At 43.8% G+C, this 15,215-nt stretch overlaps 1 protein-coding gene across 1 annotated transcript in view; it reads left to right on the top strand.

Annotated features, from left to right (window-relative positions):
* LOC114449747 (cadherin-18-like) overlaps positions 1-15,215 on the top strand; it is a 138,956-nt gene that overhangs the window by 80,335 nt on the left and 43,406 nt on the right. The window contains exons 4-5 of the mRNA XM_028427576.1: positions 2,957-3,124; positions 11,615-11,802. Of these exons, the coding sequence (XP_028283377.1) occupies positions 2,957-3,124; positions 11,615-11,802 (356 nt within the window). The remainder of the gene's footprint in view (positions 1-2,956; positions 3,125-11,614; positions 11,803-15,215) is intronic.

Genomic DNA, 15,215 nt, shown 5'->3' with positions numbered 1-15,215 from the left:
TCCGGTGGATGCAGCATGTCGCAGCAGGTGTCGTTCGTCTCTGAGTTTTTTTGTAATAAAATCTTTTTCTCTTACTTTTTCTAGAATTATTTTTTCACTAACATCTTTGTGTTTTAAACTACAAACTGATGAATACCAAGATTGTGGAGTTTGCTCTGGTATTTTTTCTGTTTTTTATACTTGTTTCATATGTAACCACAGACCACACGCGCAGCATCCATGCTGTGTGAAGGAGTGCTATTGCAGGTCCTTCCTACCTGCTGCTGTCAGACTTTACAACCAGGCCTGGACAGTGGGTACAGAAAAGTATTCAGACCTCCTTAAAGTTTTACTCTGTTATATTGAAGCTATTTGCTAAAATCATTTAAGTTCATTTTATTCCTCATTAATGTACACACGGCACCTCATATTGATAAAAAAACACAGAATTGTTGAAATTTTTGCAGATGTATTACAAAAAGAAAAAGTGAAATAGCACATGAGGATCATGAGGACAAAGGAACTGCCTGAAGAGCTCAGAGACAGAATTGTGGCAAGACACAGATCTGGCCAAGATTACAAAAAAATGTAAGGTTCCTCTGTGCAAGACAAAAAAAAATAAATAAAAAAAACCTGAAAGACTCTAAGATGGTGAGAAATAAGATTCTCTAGTCTGATCCATCTATCCACCAATGTTACCACCCAACCTGGCAGAACCAGAGAAAATCTGCAAGGAGGGATGGCAGAGGATCCCCAAATCCAGGTGTGAAAAAGTTGTTGCATCTTTCACAAAAATACTCATGACTGTATTAGATCAAAACTGTGCTTCTAATAAATACTGAGCAAAGGGTCTGACTACGGTACTTGGGACCATGTGATATGTCATATTTCACTTTTTCTTTTTTAATACATCTGCAAAAATGTCAACAATTCTGTGTTTTTCTGTCAATATGGGGTGCTGTGTGTACATTAATGAGGGAAAAATGAACTTTATTTATTTTAGCAAATGGCTGCAATATAACAAAGAGTGAAACATTTAAAGGGGTCTAAATACTTTCTGTACCCACTGTATATGTATGTATAGATATATCCATTCTCATCTAAAGGTATACTACCTCCTGTGTAATAACTTGAATCTTGTTATACAGTGCTTTTCTTTTTTCAGCTCTTATGTAAATAATTTTCACCATACCAGATCACAATGTGCAATACCAATTCAGTACTGAAGTCTCTTTATTCTGTTATTTAATGAAGTATTCATTCACCTTGTATTCATTTATATTTATCTATTTTTATATGTTTGCTATTTTTTCTTCTTATGTATGCTTCTATCTCTTCTGCTGTAACTGTGAATTTCTCCTGTGGGGGACTAATAAATGATTCTTATCTTATCTTAATATACAGGCACTCAGCATACTAAAAAAACAACAGTAAACAGTATATACATTATTTACAAGAAAATAGAATATAAAATATGTAAAATATAAGTACAACAGTGTGCAATTTTGAAAAGCTAACCGTGCAAAATCTGTCAGTTATAATCCGTCAGTGCTATCTATAGATAGATGGCCCTGTATAGCGCCTCCGCCATTTTGTAGTGCTGTCTGAATTCTTCATGAGAAATTATAGACTCTATATAGGGCCCTTTAATGTATCCCACAATGCATCATGAAAAGTAGTGTCCATCCAATGGTCACTACAATTAGCAATATGTACTATCATGCATTGCACAGACCGGCAAGCAGAACGGGAATGGAAGTTACGTCACCTGTCTTATAAATATAATGATGGTTTAAAGAATGTAGCATGACCAGTTGTGTGTGCTTTATTAATGTTTTGCTATAAGACATTTATTGGGCTATAACGGCACAAATTATAACTGCTAACAACATAGTTTGTTTAGCTGGCAGAGATCGGCTCGTTTGTGACAGCAAATGGCATGAATGTTAATAAACATGACAATTAAGAAGCAAGGCCCTGTTCCCCTGGTGTGTAAAAAAATGAGTGTGGCTGGCTGTTTAACTTTGTAAACATACTAGAAGCATAGAACACACAGTGAGACTAGTAGAGTCAGAATTAACGGAATGACGGACAGTGCTAAATACAAGCAGGTTCTTGAGGAAAACAAGTTAAAGGTTCCAGATATTTGAGAGTGGAGTGGAGGTTCACCTTTCAGCAATGCAAGTCTGCTAAAGCAACACTTGAGTGGTTTAAAGGTAACAGGAAACAGTTGAATGTGCTGGACTGGCCTAGTCAGCCCTGACAAAATTGACAAAAATCCCAGTAGCTCGATGTGCCAAGCTTAATAGAAACATACCAAAAGAGATTTGCAGCTGTAACTGTTGCAGAATTCCAGGTTGTCAGACAAAAAAATGGAAAGGGGGTGAATACTTCCACAAGGCATATTATTGGAGGCACCCTCAAATTGAGACTAGAGGAACTGCACTTTTTCTCAACCTTGCTAGTGACATACCTGTAACAGTGCATGCATCAAAGCTGGCTACCTGTCTTCTTTTTGCATTTTAATGCAAACACTAGTTGTTCCAAAGGTCTGGTTGCATTAGTGGTTAACTATGTGAGCTGTGAGTCTGTATTCCCCCAGAGCAAGTTAGGCCAGGGTCACCTAAATGGATGAATCTATTAGGTGAATGAAACCCTCCGGGTACTGTCAGACTACACAGAGGAAGTTAATGGACACTATCTCTATCTGACGGTTAAAACTCACTGTGTCTACTCCTGTGTTTATCTTCATTCACACTATGTTGCTACGCTCCACATTCTCTCCCAGTCACACAATAGTACCCTTGGGCCCCCACATAATTGCTGCTTTTACCTCCAAAAGAAATGAAGGTGAATTTAATTTCTTTTGTGGTACTCACAGCTTTGAAGAAATTCCACTTAAAATTCATATTTTCTGACAATTGTCCGTCAAATTTAATAAGTCTGTTGGTGGTAATAAGTCTCCTCTCTGCCTCAGGTGTCATCCGTACTGCTGTGTCCAACATGGACCGTGAGACCAGGGACCTCTACGCCGTGGTAATCCAGGCCAAAGACATGGCAGGCTCGGTCGGAGGACTGTCAGGATCTACTACTGTCAACATCACTCTCACTGACGTCAATGACAACCCTCCAAAGTTTCCACAGAGTAAGTGATCCCTCTCATAGCAGGTGCACATGCTTGTCCATTGAGCAGCAGACAGACAAGCAGTCCTCCTTCAGTCCTCCTTGTTTAGCCATAGTACAAATCACTGTTATACAATGATACGATGTAGTCTATGCCTTAACTGAGAGACCTTGTAAGCATTTGATTTATATTAAAAAGTACGTTTTGGTATCAGTTCACACACAGTATAACAAGCATCATAAAAAAGTGAAAGAAATAATTTTAGACTTTAAAAAAGGATTGTTAATGTCTGCAAAGCAGGAGAAGGATACACAAGTTCATTAGAGTGCTTCAAATGTCAAGATCTGGTGTGAGAGGTTTTATCAAGAAGATGAGAGAGTGTCAAACATAACAAGACTGGCAGAGGTAGGAAGAGAAACATTTGAAAGGTTCTGGAAAGAACTAGTGAAAGATGTTTTTAATAAGCCAAGAACACCTGCAGGGACACTAGTGAAGGATTTAACCAAGTCTGGACCTGAAGAGTCAGAGAAGACAGTCACTAGAGCCCTGCACAGGAATGCAGGCCAAAAAACACTCTTGCAGAAAAGACACCTCCAACCCAGACTGGAGTATGCTAGAGACAACCTGTAGACAGATTACACAGACTGGAAGTCCTTTGGTCAGATGAAACTAAACTAGAGCTCTCTGGTAACAGAGATGTTGCCTTCATTTGGTAAAAGAAAGGAGAGGCCAAAGAACCCAAATAACACGGTTCATACTGCCAAACAAGGTGGTGGCAGTATAATGCTGTGAGGATGATTAAGTGTGTCTGGAACTAGGAATCTTCTCAGGGTGGGAGGAATCATGAAAATAAAAAATACAAATCGGATTATCTTGAAAGAAAATCTAAAGCCATCAGCAGCAAAATTGGGGGTTTTCATTTAAAAAATGACACAGCATATGTGACCTCTTGTGAAAACCAGAGAGCAAAGTGAATGTTATTTGACTGGTCTGACTTATTGAAGAATGACAGGACTGCAGGAGAAGGAACATGAATGATTTGAAATACTGGTGTAGAGAGGAAGAGCTTAGTGGAGGCATACTGTCATGGATATAGAAAGGAGATGACCATAGGAAGGAAAGAGGATAAACTGTTCATTACATCAGTTGGAGTGCCCCAGCAGTGTGAGCAGCATAAGGTAATGGCTTAGGATTATTCTATCCTGCTCTAACTATGGGCTTCAACAATAAAGATCACGCCAATAAAATACTATGAGAACTGTGGCTCAAACTAACTGTGAGCTTCATCAAACAGGCAAGTTTTAAGCTTGATCTTATAGGTACTCAGAATGAGAGCTGGTTCCACAGGAGAGCTGCCTGATATCTAAAGGCTCAGCGTCCTATACTACTTTCATAGATTCTGGGAACCAAGAGTAAACCTACACTCTGAGAGCAGATCCTTCTCTATGGAATATGCAGCATTATTAGGTCCTGCAAGTGTGACAGAGCTCAGACTCCAAGGGCCTTGTAAGTACAGAAAAGAATTTGAAAGTTTATGTTGGATTTTACAGACAGTAAACAGTGAAGAGAAGCTAAAATGGGAGAAATATAATCTTGCTTGTTGATTGTTGATTCCGACCTCTCACTGCTAGAGCATTTGGATTAGAGATTATTGTACGTCCTGATAATAATGAATCACAGTAGCCCAGGTAAGAAGTAACAAATGCATTGATTAGTATATCAGCATCACTCTGAGACAGGATGCTCAGAGTGCTCATTGTGCAGTCTGCAAAAGCCTGTTTTAGAAACCTGTTGAATGTGCACAGTCCTGAGGTGTTGAGGTGCAATAAAATATTTAAAGAGACAAAATCCGTAGAATCAGGAAAAAACAAATGTTTAAATTCTTTATTATTGATCTTACAAAAATCAGTAACGAGAGAGTGTGCTTTCATTCCAGTTTAGGATATTTGAAAAACAAATATTATAGTATTACTTCCCCATACCATCATGTACTTATGTAATTCATATTTAAGTGAAACAGTGCAGATCTACTTAATTTTTGGTCCATGCATCAGTATATCACGCCATATATTCATCGCAGCTCTGTGACTTTGTGGACTTGTTGACAGATAGTGTGTGTGCCTACACATTATGATTAATCACCTAAATACATACTAGCTCACAAAGACGCACATCATGTTTTACAATCACAGCTTCATGCCAGTATGAACATAATATTATGCTAATGAAACTAGTAAAGTGTCAGGAGATATGATATTATAAATGGCAAACCCTTTAAAGTTATTGTGTGTGTTGGTGTGTGATGCAAGGACATTAAAAACCCACGCATGACAGTACACAAAGAATTGTTGTGTTTGAAATACAAAAACCACCATGTGCACTACAAGTGTTATGGACCCTTGTCCTGTGCTCTTTTGTTCACTGTGTATTTATGTTTTCTGTTAAATCCTCAGTGTTCCTAATTATTTCCTGATTGCTTTAGTATAATTGTAATTCATAGATTCTTTTCTTTCCTCCTTTGTATGTTTGTGTCTTGTGTGTTTTATTTTAAAAAGTCCATGTTCCCTCTTGTGTTCCTTTGAGTTTTACTTCCTAGTGTTTTCCCTCCTTAGGATTGCTTGACCTGACCTAATGTGTTTCACCTGTGTCTTGTTAACCTCTTGTATTTACGTCCTTTGTCCTTGTCAGTTTGTCTGTGATTTGAACCCTGTGTTTTCACCCTGTTTCCCTCCATAGACACTGTGATCTCCAGAGCTCTCCCTTGCATGTTACCTCCTCAGTTCCCTTTGGATTTTACCTGTGCCTTAGCTTGGTTTCCTGTCTCTCATCTTAAACGCTCACTTTAGTTTGGGTTGTCTGCATTTGGGTCCAAATATAACTCACATAATAACAAGTGTAGATCACAATTTTCAAGAGTATTTTTGTTTAATTGAGATGACAATACTGATGACAATACAAGTTTTGTACCACTCTTGTTTCCATCGACTGGCTGTATTGTTCTATGTTTGATGATATCATGTCAGTTTTGGGTAGAATAGTTTTACGATTATTGTCTGGTAAAAACATTTATCAGCAGTAAAAAAATTAAAACTGTAGCCACAACACGCGGGAAATATGTAACATATACCAGAAAGAGCACCAAGTAACACTCACGTGAATGTAATAATTGATGATGGCATTAGTACTATATAAGTAGTATGGGAAATAGCAGCTGCAGTGACATAACATTAGTCCTTAACTGTTTTTGTGATGGGAAAGTTTTGCCTTCTAAACAAAAGCAAGTAAGGCATCTTGCACAATTGTTTTACCTTTTATTTTGACATTTTAACCACTTTCACTACCTCAGGGGTGCACAAAGTCTGGCCTTTTGCCCCAAAACTGTGGGTCACCAACACAAACAGAATAATTGATATAAATTTAACATGCAATTCCTATTTTTACGTCACCTCGTCATATCATGCAAAACTATAGACTATACATTTGTCCAAGGGCCAGAATTGTTCTCAGTAGACACTATGAGGGCCAAATTCTCTAGTAAAAATGTATAAAAATAATAATAAATAATGTTGTAATATATTAGGGATGTCTAGATCTGATCATGTGATCAGAAATCTGGCCTGATTATGTGGTTTCAGACAGGGACGTTACCTCCCACTCAGTACTCAGACATATATGTATTAGGGCTATCTCTGATGCGTGTGTGTGATTGAGCTGTTTGTATTACGAAATTTCCCAGTTTGGGGATGGATGAAGTATTTATAGTCTGCGGCAATGTGTTTCAGGCAATTTGAAATGGGCAGTTGGTGTGGTGGTGAGCACTCTTCTTGACACATACACACACACACAGTTTTGCTTATGCAAAAAGAAATGCGAGCAGTAACAGGTAATAGGTTTTAAGAGAAGAGAAAAAAATGCTCCATGAGAGAGCGGCGCAGGATAGCACAGCCAAGATAGCACAAATGATCGCAATGAGTGACCTGCCATTCATCACTAGAATATATTATTGTTTGATATAATAATTAGGGATGTCCCAATCTGATTACATGATCGGAAATCGGGCCGGATTACGTTATTTTCAGACTAGATCGGAATCGGACGTTACCTCCCAATCAGAATCGGATATATATTTATTAGGGCTGTCAAAGTTAACGCCTTCTGGGCAGGGTGGCTCTGTGTCTTGTAGTGCAGGGGTATGACAGTTGCCTGAGGTCCTGGGTTTGAGACCTTGATGAGCTGCTGCATGTGAGAAATGTCCTAGCTTGGCAATGCGGGCAGTTTGGCGAAGCAGTGCACATGCGAAGTGCTCTGGACACACAGAGAGAGAGAGAGAGAGAGAGAGATTTGCTTGCAATAACAGGAAAAGTCATTGCAGTGTTATGTATATGGCGCAAAGGTGCAGGATTGCACAAATGACTGCAATGAGTGACTTGCTATTTGTATTTTGTAGAAAACAGGGCTCAGGGATCAGGGATTTTACAAAATAAAATACATACTTATACCTATTCATCCAACATTCACCATATCAGTTCAGTGTTTCCCCTAAGGTCAGATCAATTTCATTTCTTGTATGTTCTATATAGCACCAGATTATAACAAAAGGCATTTAAGATAACCTTTCTTATAGAACAGGTATATACCTTGTTCTTTTAATAAACAAACTAAACAGCTCGTGTTATTAACCTTATTTGCACGGCAGCATGTCATTTCTGTCTGCATGGCAGATGGCAATCAGAATCAGTAAGCTAAGGTGTAGTGAAAACACAAAAGCGATTTATTGTAGACCAGGGTAAACCGAAAGTTACAACCACAAACACAGCAAGTGGGGGGAGGAAGGAACTAAAGGTTGTGCCAAATCAAGAAAGCAATAAAACAAAACTCTGCCCTAACTACAACTGCTCTAAATGAACAAAACTAAAGAAAGAGCCTCTCTAAATAAACTACAAAATGCCCAAACAAAACCACAATGGAGGCATCAACCACTGAACTAGTGTGTCTAGACACTGAATAGAGCACACTCGGAGCCACAAACTACTAATCTACACCTATTTGACCACTAAATTGAAGGTAATATTAATCTATACATAGATAGATTTTATTTTAATATCAAAAGAGCATCTCAATCTCCAAAAAAATAACTATTAGTATAAAACAACTAAATGAATAAAATAAAATACATTTAAATTAAACAGCCATTATTTATTTACATTATTATTATTTTTTTCCAAAAATGAGCTCGCCGCCTGGGAGTCACAACAGGAGGACGAAAGCGCCTCATGCGGCTCTAGAGCCGCAGGTTGCCGACCCCTGGTCTAGACAAAGACAAATCTAAGTGAGCAGATATGTAAAGGGTACCCTGTCTTACCTGTCCCAAACTCCCACCACAGCACAAAACCAGAATCATACATAACATACAAGAACCCCAATGGCAGCCACAGGACAACAGGCAGGCAGAGAGAGGTCCAATGGAGATGGGTGCTTTTCAAGTAGGTCCTCAGTGCACTATTGGCCTGAATTCCCCACAGCCAAGCTGCCACTCCCCCACACAGCGGAACCCACTCTGATCTTGAACACCTAAAAGTAACAAGAAAGGGGGAGGAGGAAAGAAAACCAAAACAAAACACACAAGCAGCTGCTATGGCCGCAACCTTCGCATCCACCGGGCAGACCTGCCCTTGACCAAGATAGAGAACAGTGCCCTTCCCAAATTCACACTTGGCCAGATTCAGGGTAAGAGAGGCTGCAGACAACCATTTAAAAACAACAATGTAGCAATGTGGCTAGTCCATTCACCAAAATATACAACAATATCATGTAGATATGCCCTGCAGTGTGAAACACCCCTCAGTACTTTATCCACAAGCCTCTGAAACTTAGCAGTATGCTGAAAACAAAACAAAAGCTGAGATTTCAGAAGCATGGGGAGTCAAAGGAACCTGCCAGTATCGTTTTAACATATCTAGTTTGCTCACATATTTTTCTGGTCCAATTTCATCAAAACAGTCATCAATAAGAGGTAATGGGTGAGCATCTGGGGCAGTTACTGAATTTACTTTACTTAAGTCTGTACAAAACCTTGGGCTTCCATCAGACTTTGTGTCCAGAAGGTGTTGTGGAACAAAGGCAAGGTGAACCTACTTCTTCATAATCTCCCGTTTTTCTGGACGAGCTCGATAGGCACGTTGCTTAATTGGCTTAGGGTCAGTCAGGTAATGTGGCAGATCTGAGAGCACTTCAGGGTTGCTAAGCCTAGCCCCTGGAGGACTAGAACTTTGCATCACCAACCCATCCTCATCAGCAGTGCTCACCTTTAAAACTGAACCTCAAAGGGTTTCTTGCTTTCATCCCCCCGTGCATGGTACTGTTTCAGCTTGTTGACATGATACACTCTGGTTTATCTCCTGCAGTCTGAGGTCTTGATGACATAATTAGTGTCACTGAGCTTTCTGTCATTAGGGACCAAAAACTTAGTGGAGAGAGCAGAACCAGGTGTAGGCAGAAGAATCAAAACTTTGTCACCAGGCTGGAATGAACAAGCCACTGTCTTTCGGTCATAATGTTCTTTCATTTTTACATGTGAAGAGGCCAATGCCTTACGGGCCAGAGAGTAAGCCAGTGGGAGGCAATCTATCAGTTTGGAAACGTATTCAGGAATACTACAAACCTTCTCTGGCATAATCAGATGGGCCTCTGTCCTCACGCCCAAACACCAGTTCAGCATGACCGAATCCAAGAGACTCCTGTACAGCCTCACGGGCTGCAAACAAAACAAAAGGCACAGCATCATCACAATCCCCTTTGTGATTCGTGGCAGAGTTTACGCACCATGGACTTCAAGTTTTGATGAAAGTGTTCTAGTGCCCCCTGGCTCTCAGGGTGGGCTGGAGGTCACATGCTTGACCCCCAATGTTTTCAGCACCTGAGCAAACATTTTGGAAGTAAAATTTGTACCTTGATCAGTCTGAATTATTTTTGGTAGGCAAACTACTGAGAAAAACTTTATCTAAGCCTTGGAAACAGCTGCAGCAGTAATCTTTCGCAGTGGGATTGCCTCTGGAAACCTGGTGGAGGAGCACATAATGGTTAAGAGGAACTGGTTACCTGACTTGGTTTTTGGCAGTGGACCTAGCAGTTAGGGCTGCTCGATTATGGCAAAAATCATAATCACGATTATTATGGGGCGCGGTGGAGAGACTATGTCTCTCGGCTGGCCTGGAAAAGAGTTGGAAGAAGTGTCCAGTGAAAGGGGGGTCTGGGCCGTTGAAGCCGTTGAAGATGGATGGATGGATTATTATGATTCACCCGAGACATGTGTACCGATCAGTTTAGATTTTTTTCTGAACCGTCCCATGCCTATTAAGGAGACAACTGGGAAACAGGTCAATGAACTTTGACCTATTTTTCGTTGTAGTTTTGTCGTCCAGTTTAGACTCTGTTTAATTACTGATTTGTTTTTTTGAGACGTGTTGACAATGACATGAACATAACATAAGAGATGCTTGACTTCAAAAGCCTCAAAGGCCAAACAAGAGGAACAGATTTATAGACTTGACATTTTTGGGTAGCACCTGATTATGCTAAACGCCAACCTTTGAGACGAAGACTGTTGTGAGCCAGCTATATGTATACACCAAGAACAAAGAAGCAACTTTGAGACAATTGTCACAAACCAAGCCCTGCACCACACACGCTGCAGCTGACACCGGCATCTCTCTCTCATGCCTTTCTACCCACACCTGAATAAAGCAAGTTTCTAGAAATGCGCACATTTTCAAAGAAAGCGATGAGCTTGTTTGCCCTACATTTTTCTTCTTTCTTTGTTATAAACATGAACAAGAACTCCTTGAGATCAGCCATGAGTCTACCACATTTGACATTTTACACATCTACCACTGTTTCTGAATGTTTTAAATTTCTGCTGGAAATTCAGATTTAACTCTTGGCTTTTATTGTTGGGTGGAAAGGGTTACCTTGTATGCTCTGAAAGCCTAAATTGGGTTACTTTGGTGTTTGCTGTGTGAAAATAAAAGTAAAAAAGTAATTAAATAACACTGTATTTGTATGCATCTTTTATTGTTTAAGACAATATCATCAAGCCCTAGGACACTTTGAAAATATCAAATCGCTCCCTCCTTGAAAACTGCACCAACTTTTCTGCCTGTTTGTCCTAAAAAGGGAATGAATGAAAGAATCATGTTTCTGTTTTTGTCATGACTTGGATATGAAAAACCAAAAAATCTAACCAAAAAGACTTTGATAGTTTCTTTTTTGTAAATAATTACTTTTTGTTTATTTTATTCTTCAAACTGGAATTACAGTAAATATTTTAATGTTAGTAAAATCCTAGCTCATTGCTTACCCTAGACTTGAAAGTGTAGCCACTACAGGATAGTCATGCTGTGTTCCACCTTCAGCTTCGCCTTGTTCCAAATGAATTAACATGCTGCTAAATAATGACGAACAAAGAAAGAAAGTAATGATATTAATAATAAAAACAACCTGTATGTGTTGCAGAGAGTTACCAGCTGTATGTACCAGAACTGGCTCCGGTCGGAAAGGCAGTAGGTCGGATCCGGGCTGCTGATGAAGATGAAGGGCAAAATGCTGAGATGACCTACAGCATTACTAATGCAGACGCTGCTGCCATCTTCACCATCACAACTGATGCTGACCGCAGGGAGGGAATCATTTCCCTCAAGCAGGTATGAATCAGAAGCTCCAGCAGAGCTGTCCACGTGTTTATGTAATGTTTCCAGTGATTCAAGTGCATCTGAAGGGGGCACAGTGGAAGTGAAGAGCACGATGAAGCAGGTGTAACCAGTAATAACCAACTTTACATTAGTCACTCTAGCTTACATAAGTATGTGTGCACAGCCATATTGACAAGTCTAGTATATTATGTACTGAACCACACATTAACAAATGTCTGTCACTCCAGTTCTTACACGGATGACTTTCACTAGATCTATCACATCTGTACATGGATTACTCCTATTGCACAGTTTTTTGTATTAACATAATACCACAATTTTACAGTTTTATAAGATAAGATAAGATCAGATCAGATAAGATAATGCCTAATACTGAACATATCATTGTCAGGGTTTGTGGATGAGGTGAGGACACAGTTGCAGGACGCAGAGCGGTTCAAATCCAAAAAGGTCTTTATTTAAGGCCAGGAGGGCAAACAAAACAAACTAAAAATCACACTTTGCGTGGTTCAAAAGGCAAGGCAAAAGCTAACTAAACTAAAATTCACACCTAACGTGGAAAAGCCACTACAGGGCAAAAGCAAACCTAAATCAAAGCTTGGCAAACAAAAGGCATGGCATGGCATGGCATAACCTGGTCAAGTGGCTGTAGCATGGTGGCAGAGACGAAGACAAGACAAAACACAATCCCCTTGGGTGACGACAAGACAAACTGGCAGAGAGTGCAGGGAAGACAAAGACTAAATACACAGGGACCAGGGAAGACAACGAGACACAGGTGACACACATGAGGGCAGGGCAGGTAATCAACCAGGAGGGAAAACACAGGAAGCAAAACTCAAGACAATACACAGGGAGGACAGGACTACCAAAGTAAAACAGGAAACACAAAACAAGACTAGACAACTAGAAACACAAAACAAGACTAGACAACTAGAAACACAAAACAAGACTAGACAACTAGAAACACAAAACAAGACTAGACAACTAGAAACACAAAACAAGACTAGACAACTAGAACAAGACTAAACAAAGACCCAGATCTACAGGAAAAATAACTATAACTAAACACAGATTAAACTAAAAACCCAAAACAAGTAATCAAAACCATAAACAAACACCAGATCGTGACAGAACCCCCCCTTCAAGGAACGGCTCCCAGACGTTCCTAAAAACACAAAACAAGGGTTCAAACTAAAATACAGGGAGCTAGAGTTCAAGGTCTCAGAAATGAATCAAAATAACTCAAAGTCCCAGAGTTCATGAAGGCCCCGGCCATGGGCCAACAGGGGCAACGGAGACAAAGGTCCCGTAAAACGAGAGTCTGGGGTGGTTGGGGGGCAGAGTCAGAAATGGAGGGGACAGGGACCCTCCAGGGTCCGGGCGAAAGCCCAGCATGGACAGGGGTGAGGACCCTCCGGGGTCCGGGCGGAAGCACAGCATGGACATGGCTGAGGACCCTCCGGGGTCCGGGCGGAAGCACAGCATGGACATGGCTGAGGACCCTCCGGGGTCCGGGCGGAAGCACAGCATGGACATGGCTGAGGACCCTCCGGGGTCCGGGCGGAAGCACAGCATGGACATGGCTGAGGGCCCTCCGGGGTCCGGGCGGAAGACCACCAGCGATGGAGACGCGGGCCCTCCGGGGTCCGGGCGGAAGACCACCAGCGATGGAGACGCGGACCCTTCGGGGTCCAGCGATGGAGACGCGGACCCTCCGGGGTCCGGGCGGAAGACCACCAGCGATGGAGACGCGGACCCTCCGGGGTCCGGGCGGAAGACCACCAGCGATGACGAGGCTGCGGACCCTCCGGGGTCCAGGCAGAACACCAGCGAGGACGAGGCAGCGGACCCTCCGGGGTCCGGGCAGAACACCAGCGAGGACGAGGCCGCGGACCCTCCGGGGTCCGGGCAGAACACCAGCGAAGACGAGGCAGCGGACCCTCCAGGGTCCGGGCAGAACACCAGCGAGGACGAGGCCGCGGACCCTCCAGGGTCCGGGCAGAACACCAGCGAAGACGAGGCCGCGGACCCTCCAGGGTCCGGGCAGAACACCAGCGAAGACGAGGCAGCGGACCCTCCAGGGTCCGGGCAGAACACCAGCGAGGACGAGGCCGCGGACCCTCCAGGGTCCGGGCAGAACACCAGCGAAGACGAGGCCGCGGACCCTCCAGGGTCCGGGCAGAACACCAGCGAAGACGAGGCAGCGGACCCTCCAGAGTCCGGGCAGAACACCAGTGCCGAAGACGACGCAGAAGACCCTCCAGGGTCCAGACAGGAAGCCAGAGCCGAGGACGAAACAGAAGACCCTCCAGGGTCCAGACAGGAAGCCAGAGCCGAAGACGAAGAAGAAGACCCTCCAGGGTCCAGACAGGAAGCCAGAGCCGAAGACGAAGCAGAAGACCCTCCAGGGTCCAGACAGGAAGCCAGAGACGAAACCAGAGCGGGGGACCCTCCAGGGTCCCGACAGGAAGCCAGAGACGAAACCAGAGCGGGGGACCCTCCAGGGTCCCGAAAGGAAACCAGAGACGAGGACGAAGCAGGGGACCCTCCAGGGTCCCGACAGGAAACCAGAGCAGGGGACCCTCCAGGGTCCCGACAGGAAACCAGCGCAGGGGACCCTCCAGGGTCCCGACAGGAAACCAGAGCAGGGGGCCCTCCAGGGTCCCGACAGGAAACCAGAGCAGGGGGCCCTCCAGGGTCCCGACAGGAAACCAGAGCAGGGGGCCCTCCAGGGTCCCGACAGGAAACCAGAGCAGGGGACCCTCCAGGGTCCCGACAGGAAACCAGGGCAGGGGACCCTCCAGGGTCCCGACAGGAAGCCAGAGACGAAACCAGAGTTGGGGGTTCCCCAGTGACTGGACCAGTCGCTGGGGCTGAGAGTCCTTCTGGGTCAGGGCGTGGACCCAGATCTGATGACCCTCCAGGGTCAAGGCTGGATGCACCCCCAGCATCCAGACAGGTGACCTCCAGTGTCTCTGCCACCCCTGTCTTGGCAGGTAGTCCTCTGCGGGGGGCACTGGAGGTCTCTGGGGTAGGTGGCGCCGTCTGGAGCCCGCCCTCTGGCCGAGGCGGGGGGAGCGACGTCGTCTGGAGCCCGCCCTCTGGCCGAGGCGGGGGGAGCGATGACGTCGTCTGGAGCCCGCCCTCTGGCCGAGGCGGGGGGAGCGACGCCGTCTGGAGCCCGCCCTCTGGCCGAGACGGGAAGAGCGACGCCGTCTGGAGCCCGCCCTCTGGCCGAGACGGGAGAAGCGACGCCGTCTGGAGCCCGCCCTCTGGCCGAGACGGGAAGAGCGACGCCGTCTGGAGCCCGCCCTCTGGCCGAGGCGGGAGGAGCGATGACGTCGTCTGGAGCCCGCCCTCTGGCCGAGACGGGAAGAGCGACGCCGTCTGGAGCCCGCCCT

This window comes from Parambassis ranga, chromosome 17, assembly GCF_900634625.1.
Source record: "Parambassis ranga chromosome 17, fParRan2.1, whole genome shotgun sequence".
Classification (NCBI taxonomy): Eukaryota; Metazoa; Chordata; class Actinopteri; family Ambassidae; genus Parambassis; species Parambassis ranga.
The sequence above is the reverse complement of the archived record's forward strand: the minus strand, read 5'-3'. Positions and strand labels throughout refer to the sequence as shown.